The sequence below is a fragment of the Lacerta agilis genome, chromosome 2 (genome assembly GCF_009819535.1).
Source record: "Lacerta agilis isolate rLacAgi1 chromosome 2, rLacAgi1.pri, whole genome shotgun sequence".
Classification (NCBI taxonomy): Eukaryota; Metazoa; Chordata; class Lepidosauria; order Squamata; family Lacertidae; genus Lacerta; species Lacerta agilis.
The window spans coordinates 53,414,398-53,427,506 of record NC_046313.1 but is presented as its reverse complement, the minus strand read 5'-3'; the positions used below and the strand labels follow the sequence as shown (position 1 = coordinate 53,427,506).

At 39.9% G+C, this 13,109-nt stretch overlaps 1 protein-coding gene across 4 annotated transcripts in view; it reads right to left on the bottom strand.

The window, feature by feature from the left end:
- Window positions 1–13,109, bottom strand: part of RAPGEF6 (Rap guanine nucleotide exchange factor 6) — an 87,374-nt gene that overhangs the window by 30,220 nt on the left and 44,045 nt on the right. For 3 of the 4 annotated variants that reach the window (XM_033140075.1, XM_033140072.1, XM_033140074.1), the window contains exons 11-15: window positions 8,847–9,090; window positions 5,617–5,774; window positions 4,150–4,164; window positions 1,791–2,031; window positions 203–586 (exon numbers count right to left, since the gene is read on the bottom strand). In XM_033140075.1, coding sequence (XP_032995966.1) covers window positions 203–586; window positions 1,791–2,031; window positions 4,150–4,164; window positions 5,617–5,774; window positions 8,847–9,090 — 1,042 coding nt within the window. The remainder of the gene's footprint in view (window positions 1–202; window positions 587–1,790; window positions 2,032–4,149; window positions 4,165–5,616; window positions 5,775–8,846; window positions 9,091–13,109) is intronic. The other variant, XM_033140073.1, reaches the window with a different exon arrangement.

The window sequence follows — 13,109 nt, the reverse complement described above, 5'->3', positions numbered from 1 at the left end:
CCCCTAAGAGTCATAAGTACATTTTTAAGTTTCTTTTTCAGTAAACTTCTATCAGTACGTTATGACATACCTACTAAGTTACCAAGCACATCCTAGACCTGCTAATAACTATTCAAGTTCTGATATTAAGGCTATGATCAGGCACTTCATTTTAATTCTAGTTTTCTACTACTTTTCTATCTATCAAAAGAGAATAACATACCTTATAACAGCAAACATAGAGTTGAAATTCTTGCACTCTCGACAATGGAGAGCAATTTTTATGAAATGTTTTACGATCTTCATCCTTTTAAGCTGGTTTGGCTCTGATAAGATTTCTGTGGCAACCCAAAATGTCTCTTGATTCATAACATCCTCAAACTGTTTTAGGTTAGCATTCCCCGTTTTAGATTCAAGTTTATATAGTTCATCAATATATTCAGTAGGTTCAATGTTCCGAAATAATTCAAAGTCTCTCATTGATAGCTGGGTAGCTACCTCAATGGTGCTCAGCTGTAAAAGGGAAATCTGGCTCTCTCTAAGCAATTCTTGAGCATCTTCATCTGAGCATAGAGTCTCAGTTTCCATATTATTTTTCAAGTAATACCTAAAAAGCATTGTTAGAGAAACAAACATTAAATGTCTTTTAATACAAAATTCAGAGAAGTAGCAACATAGCTAAACATAGCTTCCCTGCAGCAGCAGAGGGCCTTGATGAGGCTCCCCGCGGTGGTGGAGGGCCTTAAAATGTAAGGAATTCAGTAGGGCTTGCTTGCGAGTAGACACATTCGCTTGCACTGCTTACAAAAAAACAACCTCCCCATCTTTCTCACATAGTACCCAAATTCCCATTTCAGCATAAAGGTAGCCAGCTCAATCTACTCCCCTCCATTACCCCCCCCAACAGAAGGGCCCCCCAAAAGTCCTCATCCTAGCAATCTCTCCCTTTTTATCAAAGTGAAGGAGGGAGGGCAAGCAAGCAAAAAGATAGTCTCCTTTAAATAATAATAATAATAATAATAATAATAATAATAATAATAATAATAATAACTCTTCATTTTTAATATGGAGGAAAGTTATTTAGAGAGAACCAACAAACATAAACACCACCAGAAAATAAAAATAAAAACTCTTTTCCCTCTTTTTTTCATTGGTGCGGGTGAGCGTGAGGGAAGAAAGAAGTGCTTTCCATTTCTTTGTTTGCATTCTTTGTTTACTTTGCCGCTGGATCTTTGATTTTCTAGCCATGTGGGGTTCATCCTGAATTGTTAGCAGGCTCTGCATAAGTAGCTGAACCAATGAGAAATGGCAATAAGCCCTAACACAAACCAGCAAACTCTTTCAGTTTCACCAGTATCTTTCCACTTAAAGAGTTTGCTGGTTTGTGTGAGGGCTTATTGTCATTTCTCATTGGTTAGGAGGGAGGAGGGGGAGAGCAAACAAAGGAGGAGACACAGTGCCTGCAATTTATCTGAAAATTATCTGTAAAGTATTGGTTCAGCTGGGCTACCCGCTGGCAAGCTGTTAAGTCTCCATCTTTTGTTCACCGGTATATTGCCTTATTGAAACAATTATCACGACGTTATTTCAATACCGGTATTCAACAATATGGCGATTTATCACACAGCCCTAGCAGGGATTAAAACTCTGGTCTCTCAACACTAATGCAACCACTATAGTCAACTGGCTTTTCTAACATTAGAGAAAGTAAATGTGGTGTTATGCTCATTGGAAGAGATTCCTCTTTTTATTCCCCCCCCCCTACAATTTTCTTCCTTCTGTCCTTTACTTAAAGATGCAAGAATACCTACCTTCCATTCAGCTGAATCCGATCGGCTAACTTTGAGAACTGATCAGGAAGCCTTCTCTGTTTGATGACTCCTTCGGGACTCACAGAAACCTCACAGAGAGAATAGGTCTCTGAGCCTCCTGTCAAATTGAATTCGTGGACTGCATGGCTTACGACTTCTTTTGCTGTAGTGTCTTTGCTTATGATAATATAACAGCTCTGTTGATCGGCTTTGAAAACTCTTATAACCTGATCGGGAATGTCTAGGTTAAAAAAATTAGAAGTATACAGTTATTCCCTTAAAATGGCATTAAGTTTTTTAAATTATATAGCTTTGTTTTCTATCACAATAAATGGCTGTTTCATGTAAGCATATGTGTACTATTGTTTGCTCAGCAAAAGCAATGAAAATTTATATTGCATGTATGTTATCTTTAAATATATATATATTATTTCTTTCTACAGCCACAATTTTATTTTAAAAGGTTTTGATTCTCCCTGTGCCCACTGACTAAATAGGTAGCTCTTTGTTCTGGACCTTCAGTGTTACATAATGCTAACGTAATTTAGAAAATAACTGCACTTGACAATTTATGTGGATTATGGCAAGTAGTAAGTGTCTCATAAATCAATGAGGCTCTAAGCTTCAAGTTTAGTTTATTGATTCATTTTTCTTATAGACAATTTACTCTTTGTGAAGCTGAATTGGTTTGGAAAATTCAGCTGATAGGGTGCAGAGTGCTATATAATTTAAATGACCACGTGCTTCTTTTCTTCATGTTGCCCTGTATCACCTAAGTCAATTAACAAACTTCTAAAATGGGCTTTTCAGAACAGAGCCAGATGTGACTCAATCTTAAGACAGATCTGATTTTAACATGCAGATACAGCATGGCTGGTGGTGCAGGTGGCGGTAGAGAACAACATGTGTAGAATCCCTGTCCTTCGAAAAACAAAACTAGCATAGCAAGAGAAGACAAGGACAACTCTCTTCTCTTTCCAAGGGCAAAAAGTTTTATTTTTTATTATTATATAGGACAAACTGTCATCAACCTGGTACCCTTCAAATGTGTTAGACTACAACTCCTATCAACTGGGGATGACAGGAGTTGTAGTCCACAATCTCTGAAGGACAACAGGCTGGCAAAGGTTGGCATAAGGCAACACTGAAATCTGCTATCTTCCACCTGCAATCTGAAATGGTACAGTATGGGAAAGACTCAACCACATGTTTTGGCTGCATGTCTGAATCAGACATCAGTTACACAAGTAACTAGTTCCCAACAGCTGGCATTCAAATTTGCTATAAAAGCACAAGCCCTATAAATTCATCCTCTTTATCTCTCCTGTTTGAAGTGTTCAACAAAAGCAGTATTTCTGAATCATTCTAATGATTTGAACTCAGCAATATTTACATCCAAGAAGGATGCAAGGATTCTGCCGTAGTTGTACTTTCATCATCCTAAAACTACCTTACTATAACCTTACTGTAACCAGTTACAGGTGGGTAGCCATGTTGGTCTGCCATAGTCGAAACAAAATAGAAAATTCTTTCCAGTAGCACCTTAGAGACCAACTGAGAACAAACTCAGTTGGTCTCTAAGGTGCTACTGGAAAGAATTTTCTATTTTGTTTCTTACTGTAACCTTTTGCAACTGCCCCCCTCCAAAAAACAAATAAAAAAACACACCAAGACTGAAGAACAGGAGTATAACTGCTACACCTTCTTCATTCCAAAGATACCTTAGAAAGTGTAATTTTGGGTCTCCTCGCTCCTAGTCCAGCAATCTTACCACTAAGTTATAATGGCTCTAATGGAGTTATTTCTATGAATCCTAACAGCAAAGATAGCATGGACAGGCATGGAAAACTTTTTTCAAAAAATCAACAACAGTCACCCTTCCTCCACACAATTTTTGCACCTCCATGTAGGCCACGTACTGTTTCCTTCATGTACTTTTGGTACTCCACTGAATTAATCTCTGTCCTGCATAGATGCATTTCTCAAAACGTGACTGTGATGACAAGGTAGGTATTTTATAGGAAAGTGCCATTATATTTATGAGAAGCTTTAGGAACAAAAGTCAGCCATCTCTAACCCTCAAAGGAGCAATAATTTAGAGTATGTTGCAAGCTAATACTTGCACAGCGATCAAAGAATTATTACATAGTCTGACTCACACATATGTTGAAAGATTAGACACTGAAAGATTATAGGCACTGAAACAAAACAGGTTCAGCTATACTTCTGAAAAATGGCTTTACCACTCTGACTGCTTAGAAAAAATGTTACCATTTAAAGTAGAATTTCAAAAATGCTTTTTTAAAAAAAACATAACAAATTATAAAATCATCAGATTGCCAGTGATTGGAATACTTACAGTAAAAACCAACCGCTGCAGGATAAAAAGAAGGGGGGAAAGTCAGAATCCAGACTTTACACTGACATCATTAGTCACACACTGTATATGTGTGGATATGAAAACAAGTTACTTTGATTTTCCTCTTATGAAAAACTGTATACCAATAATCTGACTCCTTGTTACATCTGAGAAATATTAGCTAATCACAGCTAACATAATTGAAAAGAAATCTCTTCAAGTGTAAACAGAAGTTGATACATAAACTGTTACATAAACATAAAGTTATGCCACAATGTGTTGTCAGAGTGCATAATTAAGCTAAAAATGTGATCTGGGTATAAAAACACAGAAGAGTTTTTCTTGTTTTGTTTCTAAGAGGCCTAGGTGTGATTTAGATTACTGCAGTGAAAAGATGTGACAGCAGAAGACGCACACTAAGTTTTGTAAAGAGATTGACACAGTAAGGAACGAAGATGTGTTTAGGTCAGCAGTGATCATGGGTCAATAGCATCTGGATATGCACATTGCCAATTAATTAACTTTGATAGGTGGAATCCAGTTGATATTTCTCCACTGATAGAAAGTACTATTGGTACCTATCTGAAGAGCAGTTTCACTTCAGGTTGGGCAACATTTGCCCTTGGTAGTTGAAGGCAGGACAAAACTTTTGGGAAGCACACAGCTCCCATAATCCAGTTTGTGGACTTGCTTAGTTGTAAGCAAAAAATTACAAAAGGTAAATTTGGTGGCTTCCTCATTTGTGTCAGAAAAGGTACCTCTGGGATAATATACTTGCTGGCAGCATAAAAGGTTTGTGGGTGTAGTCTTCCGTTTTCTTTAAACACTTCAAATGGTATATGGTTAAAAATGTAGTAGCTATGAAAGCATGATGATAAATGCATTAACTTGCCCCATTAGAAACAAATCTGTACTGTGTACAGCACTAATGAGCACAGGAAGTCTCTGTAAATATAGGAACCTATTGTTTTCTTCTTTCTTCTTTTCATTTATTCTTTTAACACTGCTTGACACTTATCTAGAATAATCTGGCAAACCCAAATTGTATAGATGTGTCAGGGTGGCATAGCACAGCTGTGTGGTGGAGCCATCGTCCCGACAGTGGCATTGCTGCTGCTTACAGGAACACTGTAGGGGGGGGGGCAGGGTAGTGATGAGGTTGGGGCCATGTAGGTGTTTAGGTGGGAATGCTGGACTTTGTGCACCCACTGAACCCTCCCTGTTGCCACACCTTTACTGCTGTTCTGCCCCAACCCATACAGGAAAGCAGCAACAACAACACGGCTTTCAGAAGGCCAGCTCCCAAATACTAACCCAGCAGCTCCTGAGGTGTGCATCAGAGTCACAAATTCTGGCAACTGCATTTAACGTGCCCCCATAAGTAGCCAACCATGTATTGGCTTGTCAATGCTGATTTACAAAAACTTCATGGGAAAGGTAGCGGTTAACAACTGAGGGTCTTTTTACCTGAAGGGTTAGAAAAATCCAACATGCTGGTTGTAGGCTGCAAGAGATCAGGACTGCTGGACGAGAGCGTGCCAGGAATAGGCATAATTGCCAAACTGTGTCTGCACTGCCTTGTCCCCACAATGCTGTCGTCCTGTGATTGGCTTACACTACCATCACTGCAAGGAAGTTTTAGAAGGTGTCAGTGTTTAAATGAAACAAAAACATAGTTATTCTACACAAATGAAGCAAAACAAGGTATAATTTTCACTAACAATGGAAGCATGAGATCTTAAATAATAACCTACTCTTCTTGTTGTTTACAAGTTGGTGTGTTTCTAAGGCTCAAGGTAAAACTGAACTGCTTACTGAAACCTCCTTTCAGAGTATGCACTGCACATTCACAGATTTAAGAGTGCAGGGCTGCTAATGCAGAAGGTTCTGTATCTTGGAAGCAGTTACAGCACTTGAATTAGTGCCACTTCTAGCCTACTAACACTTCTCTTTCTCTGCAGCATCTGATTATCTGATGCATATTACCTCATGAGGGTCAAGAAGATGGCTATACTGTTGGTTTGTGTTTCTCCTATGCAGACTGATGAGCTTCAGGGCCTTGGTCTATCCTTTACTAGCCTCCTGTTTTGCTTCCTCAAGAAGTGAATAATATCTGAAGTCCTCTCATCTCACAAGGAACTCCTTGTAAAAGGGGAGGGTGCCTTTTGGCCCACTGTGTTTTATTTGGCTCATTTCCATAATAAGGAAATTCACTGACAGAGGACAGATTCTCCCATAAGTTCTTCACTGCCTTCACAAGGCTCTGGAGAATCAATAGGCTTCAGAGTGAGTGTCAGAATTCTGCAAGATGGTGCCTATTCCACCAGCTCTGCTGAGAGAATGGCTTACTTTATACTTCCTCAGTGATGGACTGAATGGGGAACAATAAACTGAGGCTGAATCCTGAAGTGCTGTGAGTGAGTGGTTCCCGTGTCTTTGAATAAGATGCAAGGCCTGTTCTGAGAGGGCCTGCACTCTCAAAACAGATTCATAACCTGAGAATACTCCTGGACTCTAACATCTCACTAGAGTCTCAAGTTGTTTCTTTGGTTAGGATTGCTTATGCTGAGTTTAGGCTATGACCATCCTTGGACTGATATAGTTGTCCATGATCTGGTGATCTGCCTTCTGTACTACTATAATGTGTTATATATGGGGCTATCCCTGAAGATGGTTCAGAGGCTGCAACTAGTACAGAATGCAACTGCTAAGCTGGTAAGTGGGACAGCCTGATGGGACCATAGGTCTTGAGTCCTGAAACTGCTGGCTGCCAGTGAGCTACTGGGCCTAATTCAAGGTATAAGTATTAGCATACAGAACCCTAAGTGGATTAGAACCCAAGTTCCTAAAAGAGCATCTTCCCCTATATCACCCATCTCAAACTGTACCATCAGCAGGTGAGACCTTGGTGGTGCTGCCATTGGGGGACTGCTCAGTTGGCATCGACCCATGACAAGGCCTCCTCAGTGGTTTTTCCCCATTTGCAGAATGCCCTCTCTGATGAGGTGCATCTGTCTCCCTCATTATTATTTTCATTATTTTAAAGTTTCATATTTAGTTTTTGTGAATTAAAAAAAACAATGAACCATAATAACATGGTAACAGTAGCAACATGAGAGCAGTGAGTACAAAAGTAAAAGGTAAATTTTGTTCAGCACAGGTTAGTCCAGCACAGCTTAGTCCTTCTGAAAGGTCCAGTTTCAGCTAAGATGTTTTTAATGATATTGTAAGTAATGTGTTTGGTGACCTGGGCTCCTTTGGGAGGAAGAATGTGACATATATTGACTAAATTAATTAAATAAATAAATAAAAACTGCAAGACCATACCAAAAGTCAATATGGCTCTGCATAAGGGGAAGTATATGCATATTCCCATATGTGTGACTACACAGAGGCACAAGAGAGAAAACTATCTCATAATTGAACTTCACAATAATACAACTGTGGTTTTAGACTTACTTTTTTTGGTTCAAAAAGGTGCCAAAACCAAGGTCAATACATGGGATGTGCTACCAGGTAATAAAAGTATATTTCCAGTAGGGACAAGTGAGTCTTTCATCCTATTTCTGCCTGTGTGTGGTTTTTTTTAATTCTGTCAGTCACAATCCATTAATAGAGCAATGGAAAATAACTTAGGTCAAGAAACACCAAGCCACAGAGAGTAACTATTCACAGACTGATGTGCAAAAAGCTATAGAGAATGACTGCTGTGAGAAAAACTGTCTTAGCACTGTCTATAACTGATGGAGCTTTCTCTAAAAACTCTATCTGACTCTCCAGTAATAGACTACTTCTTTTGAAACACAGAGTGCTTAAATTGGTTTACAAAATGTTCCGATACTAACAAAAAATAACAAGGAATAATGCAAGTAATAAAATTAGATGGTTGGAAATTTTCCTAGAAAGACAAAAGGGATGTCGATGAAGGGATGTGCAACCTAGTTCACAAATCAGCAATCTTCTTATTGTTAGTGGGATTTCAACATGTCTGGCAAACTAAACTCCAACTATTCCTGGGCATACCAGAGGACAGGTTAGCTGATTAAGCTGTCGGTCACTTTAAATGAAGCAACACTAGGCTTGATTTGCTGTGCACACAGCCAAAGAGGCCAAATAAAATGGACATAGTTTGTTTCTAAGGAGGAAAAGAATGTAGCGAGGGTGGGGGATCCTGACTGCTAGATAGCTGGTGACTATTGTAGAGCAGTGATTATCAAGATGAATAGCAAATTTATACAATTTATAGTTACCAACAAAAAAAAAAGACTGTATGCAAATAAAGGAGATTAAACGACAAGAGAGAAATAATCAATGACTACTTTGCTTTTGTTTTTCATAAAGGAGAGTGGCTTTAAATCAGAGAGAGTGAGAAGGAACTGGAAGCTCCAGGGCAGTTTTAAAATTATAAATATACTCAAATCCAGCCAACAGATATTCCCCATTCACTAATAGTGGAAGAGAACAGAACAGAAAAGACTTTTACTTGTGGAGCTTTGGATTAGGCAGCACAGATCAAGACATATACCACTTGCCTTCCCTAGTGCAGCACAAGTGAAAGAGAGGGATTGTCACAGCCTGCAGCTATAAAGGAAGGAAATTGCATCTCCACCAACAGAGAGCTGATATAGTCCTTTCTTGTCTAGTTGTAGAAAGGGTTGTAGAAAAATGCTAGTTTATGAGAAAGTATTTTATCATACCTGAACAATTTCGGAGGTAAGATGCTGAATCGCGTCTTGTCTAAAATTTTCTTGATTCTGTTTCTTCCACCAGACACAGTGTTTGCTTTTATTTTCTTGTTTCCTTTCTCGCGTGGAAACATCTGTTCTACATCCCCAGGAATATCTGGGATGGAATAGCGATTATTCTTCTTTTCTGCAATTTTTGGAATATGAGGAACTCCATTCTTCTCCTGCCCTATCCTGCTAAGCAGCTCTTTGAACACTGTAGAAAAGAAAGTCAAAATGTTACACATTCATTCAATTATTATTATTATTATTATTATTATTATTAGCGTATTTTCGCTCCATAAGATGCACCTAGTTTTTAGAGGAAAGGGGTAAAGCCCTGTTTTTTTGAGGATCAGCTGAAAGTGGTGCAGCTTTTTTTGCAAAGAGGAAAAGCCCTGTTTTTATGGGGTCCAACTCACAGTTCTGCAGCTTCTAGTCCTACAGCCATTTCTACAGTTTCCAGACAGATAATCTAATCAGCCAGTCACATGTCCTGGAGAAACAAACAGCCTCCCTCTGCATTCAACAATGGATGCCTGGGCAAGGGGGCGGGGCTGGAAAGGGAGCCTTATCTCTCTCCCGATCACTTGCTGAACAGCTGTTAAGCGGCTTCCTTTCAACACCCCTTTCTCTCTTTGTAAAAAAAAAAGAGCATGATCTGGTTTTGGCCCCTAGGCAATTCGGCTCCAGGGACCATGCATTCGCTCCATAAGATGCACAGACATTTCCCCTTACTTTTTAGGAGCGAAAAATACGGTAATTATTATTATTAGGATTATGCTAAAACCTAAAAAGGAACATTTAAAAATGTGTTCCATTTTATCATAATTTTGCTTTTAAGGATCCAAATCTGCAGCAAATTGCTGAAATCCTAAAGCATATATATTACTTTGAGAGAGCACAGCTTAAGATGCACAAAAATGAAAGAGAACATTAGGATTCAAAACTCTGTAGAAGCTTTGGTATGGGTCAACGTCAGTTTTTTTTAAGGTTTTATTGAAAACATAAATTTTCAAAAGAAATATTATTTTAGTAGAAAAATAAAGTGGAGAAAAGGTGGAGAAAAGTCAAAAGAAAAGAAAATGTGCTTGAAACTGCGGTACAATACATCATATGGGTATATAAGTAGTATGGTTATTCTAACAAGTATAAAATTATTAACAAGTTTTATAATTTTTATAAATGCATTCCTGATATCATTATATTTCTCCATACACAATCTACGTCAGTTTGAGGTATGTATGATGTGTAACAAATCAATGAATAGCCATCTCTAAGCTGAACCACCTGGGAGCAAGTCTGCATGTGGTGCCATGCTAAAATCTAGGTCAATCTGAAGAAGAGCAAATATCCCCAGGTAAACCTGGTTTGTAATTCTGCTGAACACCAAGGTGGCCTATCATATTTAGACAGAACCTGACCTTAGCTCCTCTGCTCCTCGCCCTTCCTTGTCTATTCCCTTGACTTAAATGGCAAGGTTTGTTGCTGGTTTTGGTTGCTTCAACATAGTTTTCACAATGAATTCTCATACATGGAAACTTCATTTTATCCTAAAAGACTATTCAATACAGTCCTAATCCAATATCTTTCTTCAAATATATTACTTATAACTAGTGCTCAAATACTGGCCAGGATCCAAAGAGGACTGAGAAAAAAGCAAAGGCTGAACTTTCCATTCTGATTTGCAGTCTCTTGTGCCTCACAGAATGTAGCTCTAGAATATCCTCAACCTTCAGGGATGATGTTTCAAAGAGTGTGTGAGAATGTGATGCAAAAGATTCCTTGGATCCTAGCCATTATCTCCTAAAAATTATTTTAGTGTGAAAACCAGAGTAAGAGCACACTAAAGTAATATGAAAGATGTGAAAGATCTAAGAGGCTCCCTCAATTGCATATCAATACCCGATCCCCCCGATGTGGAATGACCACACAGGACACGGAAATAAGGTTAATGGGCATAAAAGGCCACAACTTTATTGGTTACAGATGTTGAGCGGTATTGGCTTTAGGCATTGGAACTAACTAACAATATCCGACTCCAGCACGTCGCGCTGGCAGTCCGGGAAGGGTTAACCACCAATGGGTGAGAACCCTGCTGCTGCACATCAGCTAGGGACTCACCCAGTGATCCCCGGACTGGGGCGTGCCTTTGGCCCTCACCCACCGTGGTTTCGGACAGGGACATGCCCCCCCCCCGGACTCATTTACTGAAGTACCCTTCAGAGCCTTGGGGGGGAGGTGATGGCCGAACCTCCCCCCCCACCGAGATTCTAACTGAGATAATCCAATGCCTAACCGCCAAACCAAAGTTGTGACGAGTTGCTACGAGGTAGGCGAAAACCACCAGGCGGAGCCAATTTGCCAAGTGGGAAAATTCCTACCAGGCCCCTTAACGGCGACCAACCGTGGTCCATAGCAAGGTCATAGCGAAACTGCCTAACGGGACGCTACAGTGCGCTGCCTAGAGGGTGGGCGGGTGGGAATCGCTGAATGGAGCAGGAAAAGAGCAGGCTGAGCCCTGGGCGCGCTCTGGCTTAAATGCAGCCAGCCACGCCCGACAGCTGAGCCGATTGGCCAGCAAGCCGGGCACCGTGCCCAGGACTCAGCCAGTAGTGGCAGGGGATGAAACCATCCCCTGCGCACGTGCTGGGATCGTGCTGAATGCAACTCCCCCTCCTTCCTAAGGGGCAGAAATGGATTTGTGCACCTGAGGTTGCAGAGTTGAGACTACATTTGCCATATAATTTATAGTTCAAATGCTTTTTCCCTGCTGCAAATGCTACAAGCAATTAAGTATTGATCGTCCACGTTTTTGCTTCTTGGACAGCTCAAGCTATGTAAAATCAAGTTGTGCTATATGACATACGTGTAGATTTGAATAAGAGATTAAAATATAGCAGTAGGGTCTGGGTGGTGCTTTGGATAATATAGAATATGGGGGAAAGACTTAAACACAAATCCATTAAATCAGCAACTAAAACTCCTGCCAAGGACTTCAGCAGACATTCATGAATTTTCATGAGCAACAAACAAGGCAAGCACCTTGAAGCCGTTACATCTGACAAAAGAAACCTGGAATCCATCAATAGATGAATCTGTCTATCTACATAGCTGCACAATTGAAAAAAATAAACTTAGACCAATTCATTTTGTAAAAACATCTCATATATCTCATCTCACTATTGTTTCTACTCATTCAGGGGTGTCAATATTTCACTGATTAGTCCTTCTCAGAGCAATTTCCAGCACCATATCCCATGCTACTGTGAAGGATACCCTGACTTACAGGAGTAGCTTTTCGAAAGGCTGCAACAGAGGGGGCAGGAAGGACACAATGATCACTTCAACTATATTTCGCCATTACAATTTTTTCCCTTGAAGGTGGCTTGCACATGTGACACATTTTGACTTCTATGCTGATATCAAACATATGAAAAGCATACAGTGGTACCTCGGGTTACATAAACTTCAGGTTACATACTCCGCTAACCCAGAAATAACGCTTCAGGTTAAGAACTTTGCTTCAGGATAAGACAGAAATTGTGCTCTGGCGATGCAGCGGGAGGTCCCATTAGCTAAAGTGGTGCTTCAGGTTAAGAACAGTTTCAGGTTAAGAACGGACCTCCAGAACGAATTAAGTACATAACCAGAGGTACTACTGTACTTGGATAAAGATTGTGACAAAAAAGAAGGGGAGAGGAGCGAGAATCAGGTCCAAAAGAAGCAGAAGTAATAGTTACCAGCTATAGAGAGAAGTTCAAACTTCCATAGGAAATATTCCCGTTGGATTAAAATGTGAAGCTTTACTGTATGGCCTGTCACCTCTAGATGTAGGTCATCACTTTTGAAGTGCCACCATAGACAAAATTCAGGATTTTGTGTAGACCTTTAAGATGAGGGCAGTGTCCTAAAACTGTAACTAGTCCTGTGCACCAAGAGTGATTTGAGTATACAGTAAGCCTGCAATTTATGCGAGAGTTATGTTGTGGGGGGTCGCACATAAAGCCAAAATTGAGTACAGTCAAAGCACATTAGTTTCAATGGCAGATGGGGCTGCTAAAGCTGTTTTTCGCAGAGCCCTGCCCCCTTTTCTTTTCTTTTGTTTCCTTTTTTTTTTTTTTTTTGCCTAAAGCTGAATGCACACAAGTTAAATGCATGTAAAATGGCGGGCTTACTGTATTTCTTAACCAGCACCTTCCTCCACCATCCGTTTGGTGTATAAAGGAAATTTAT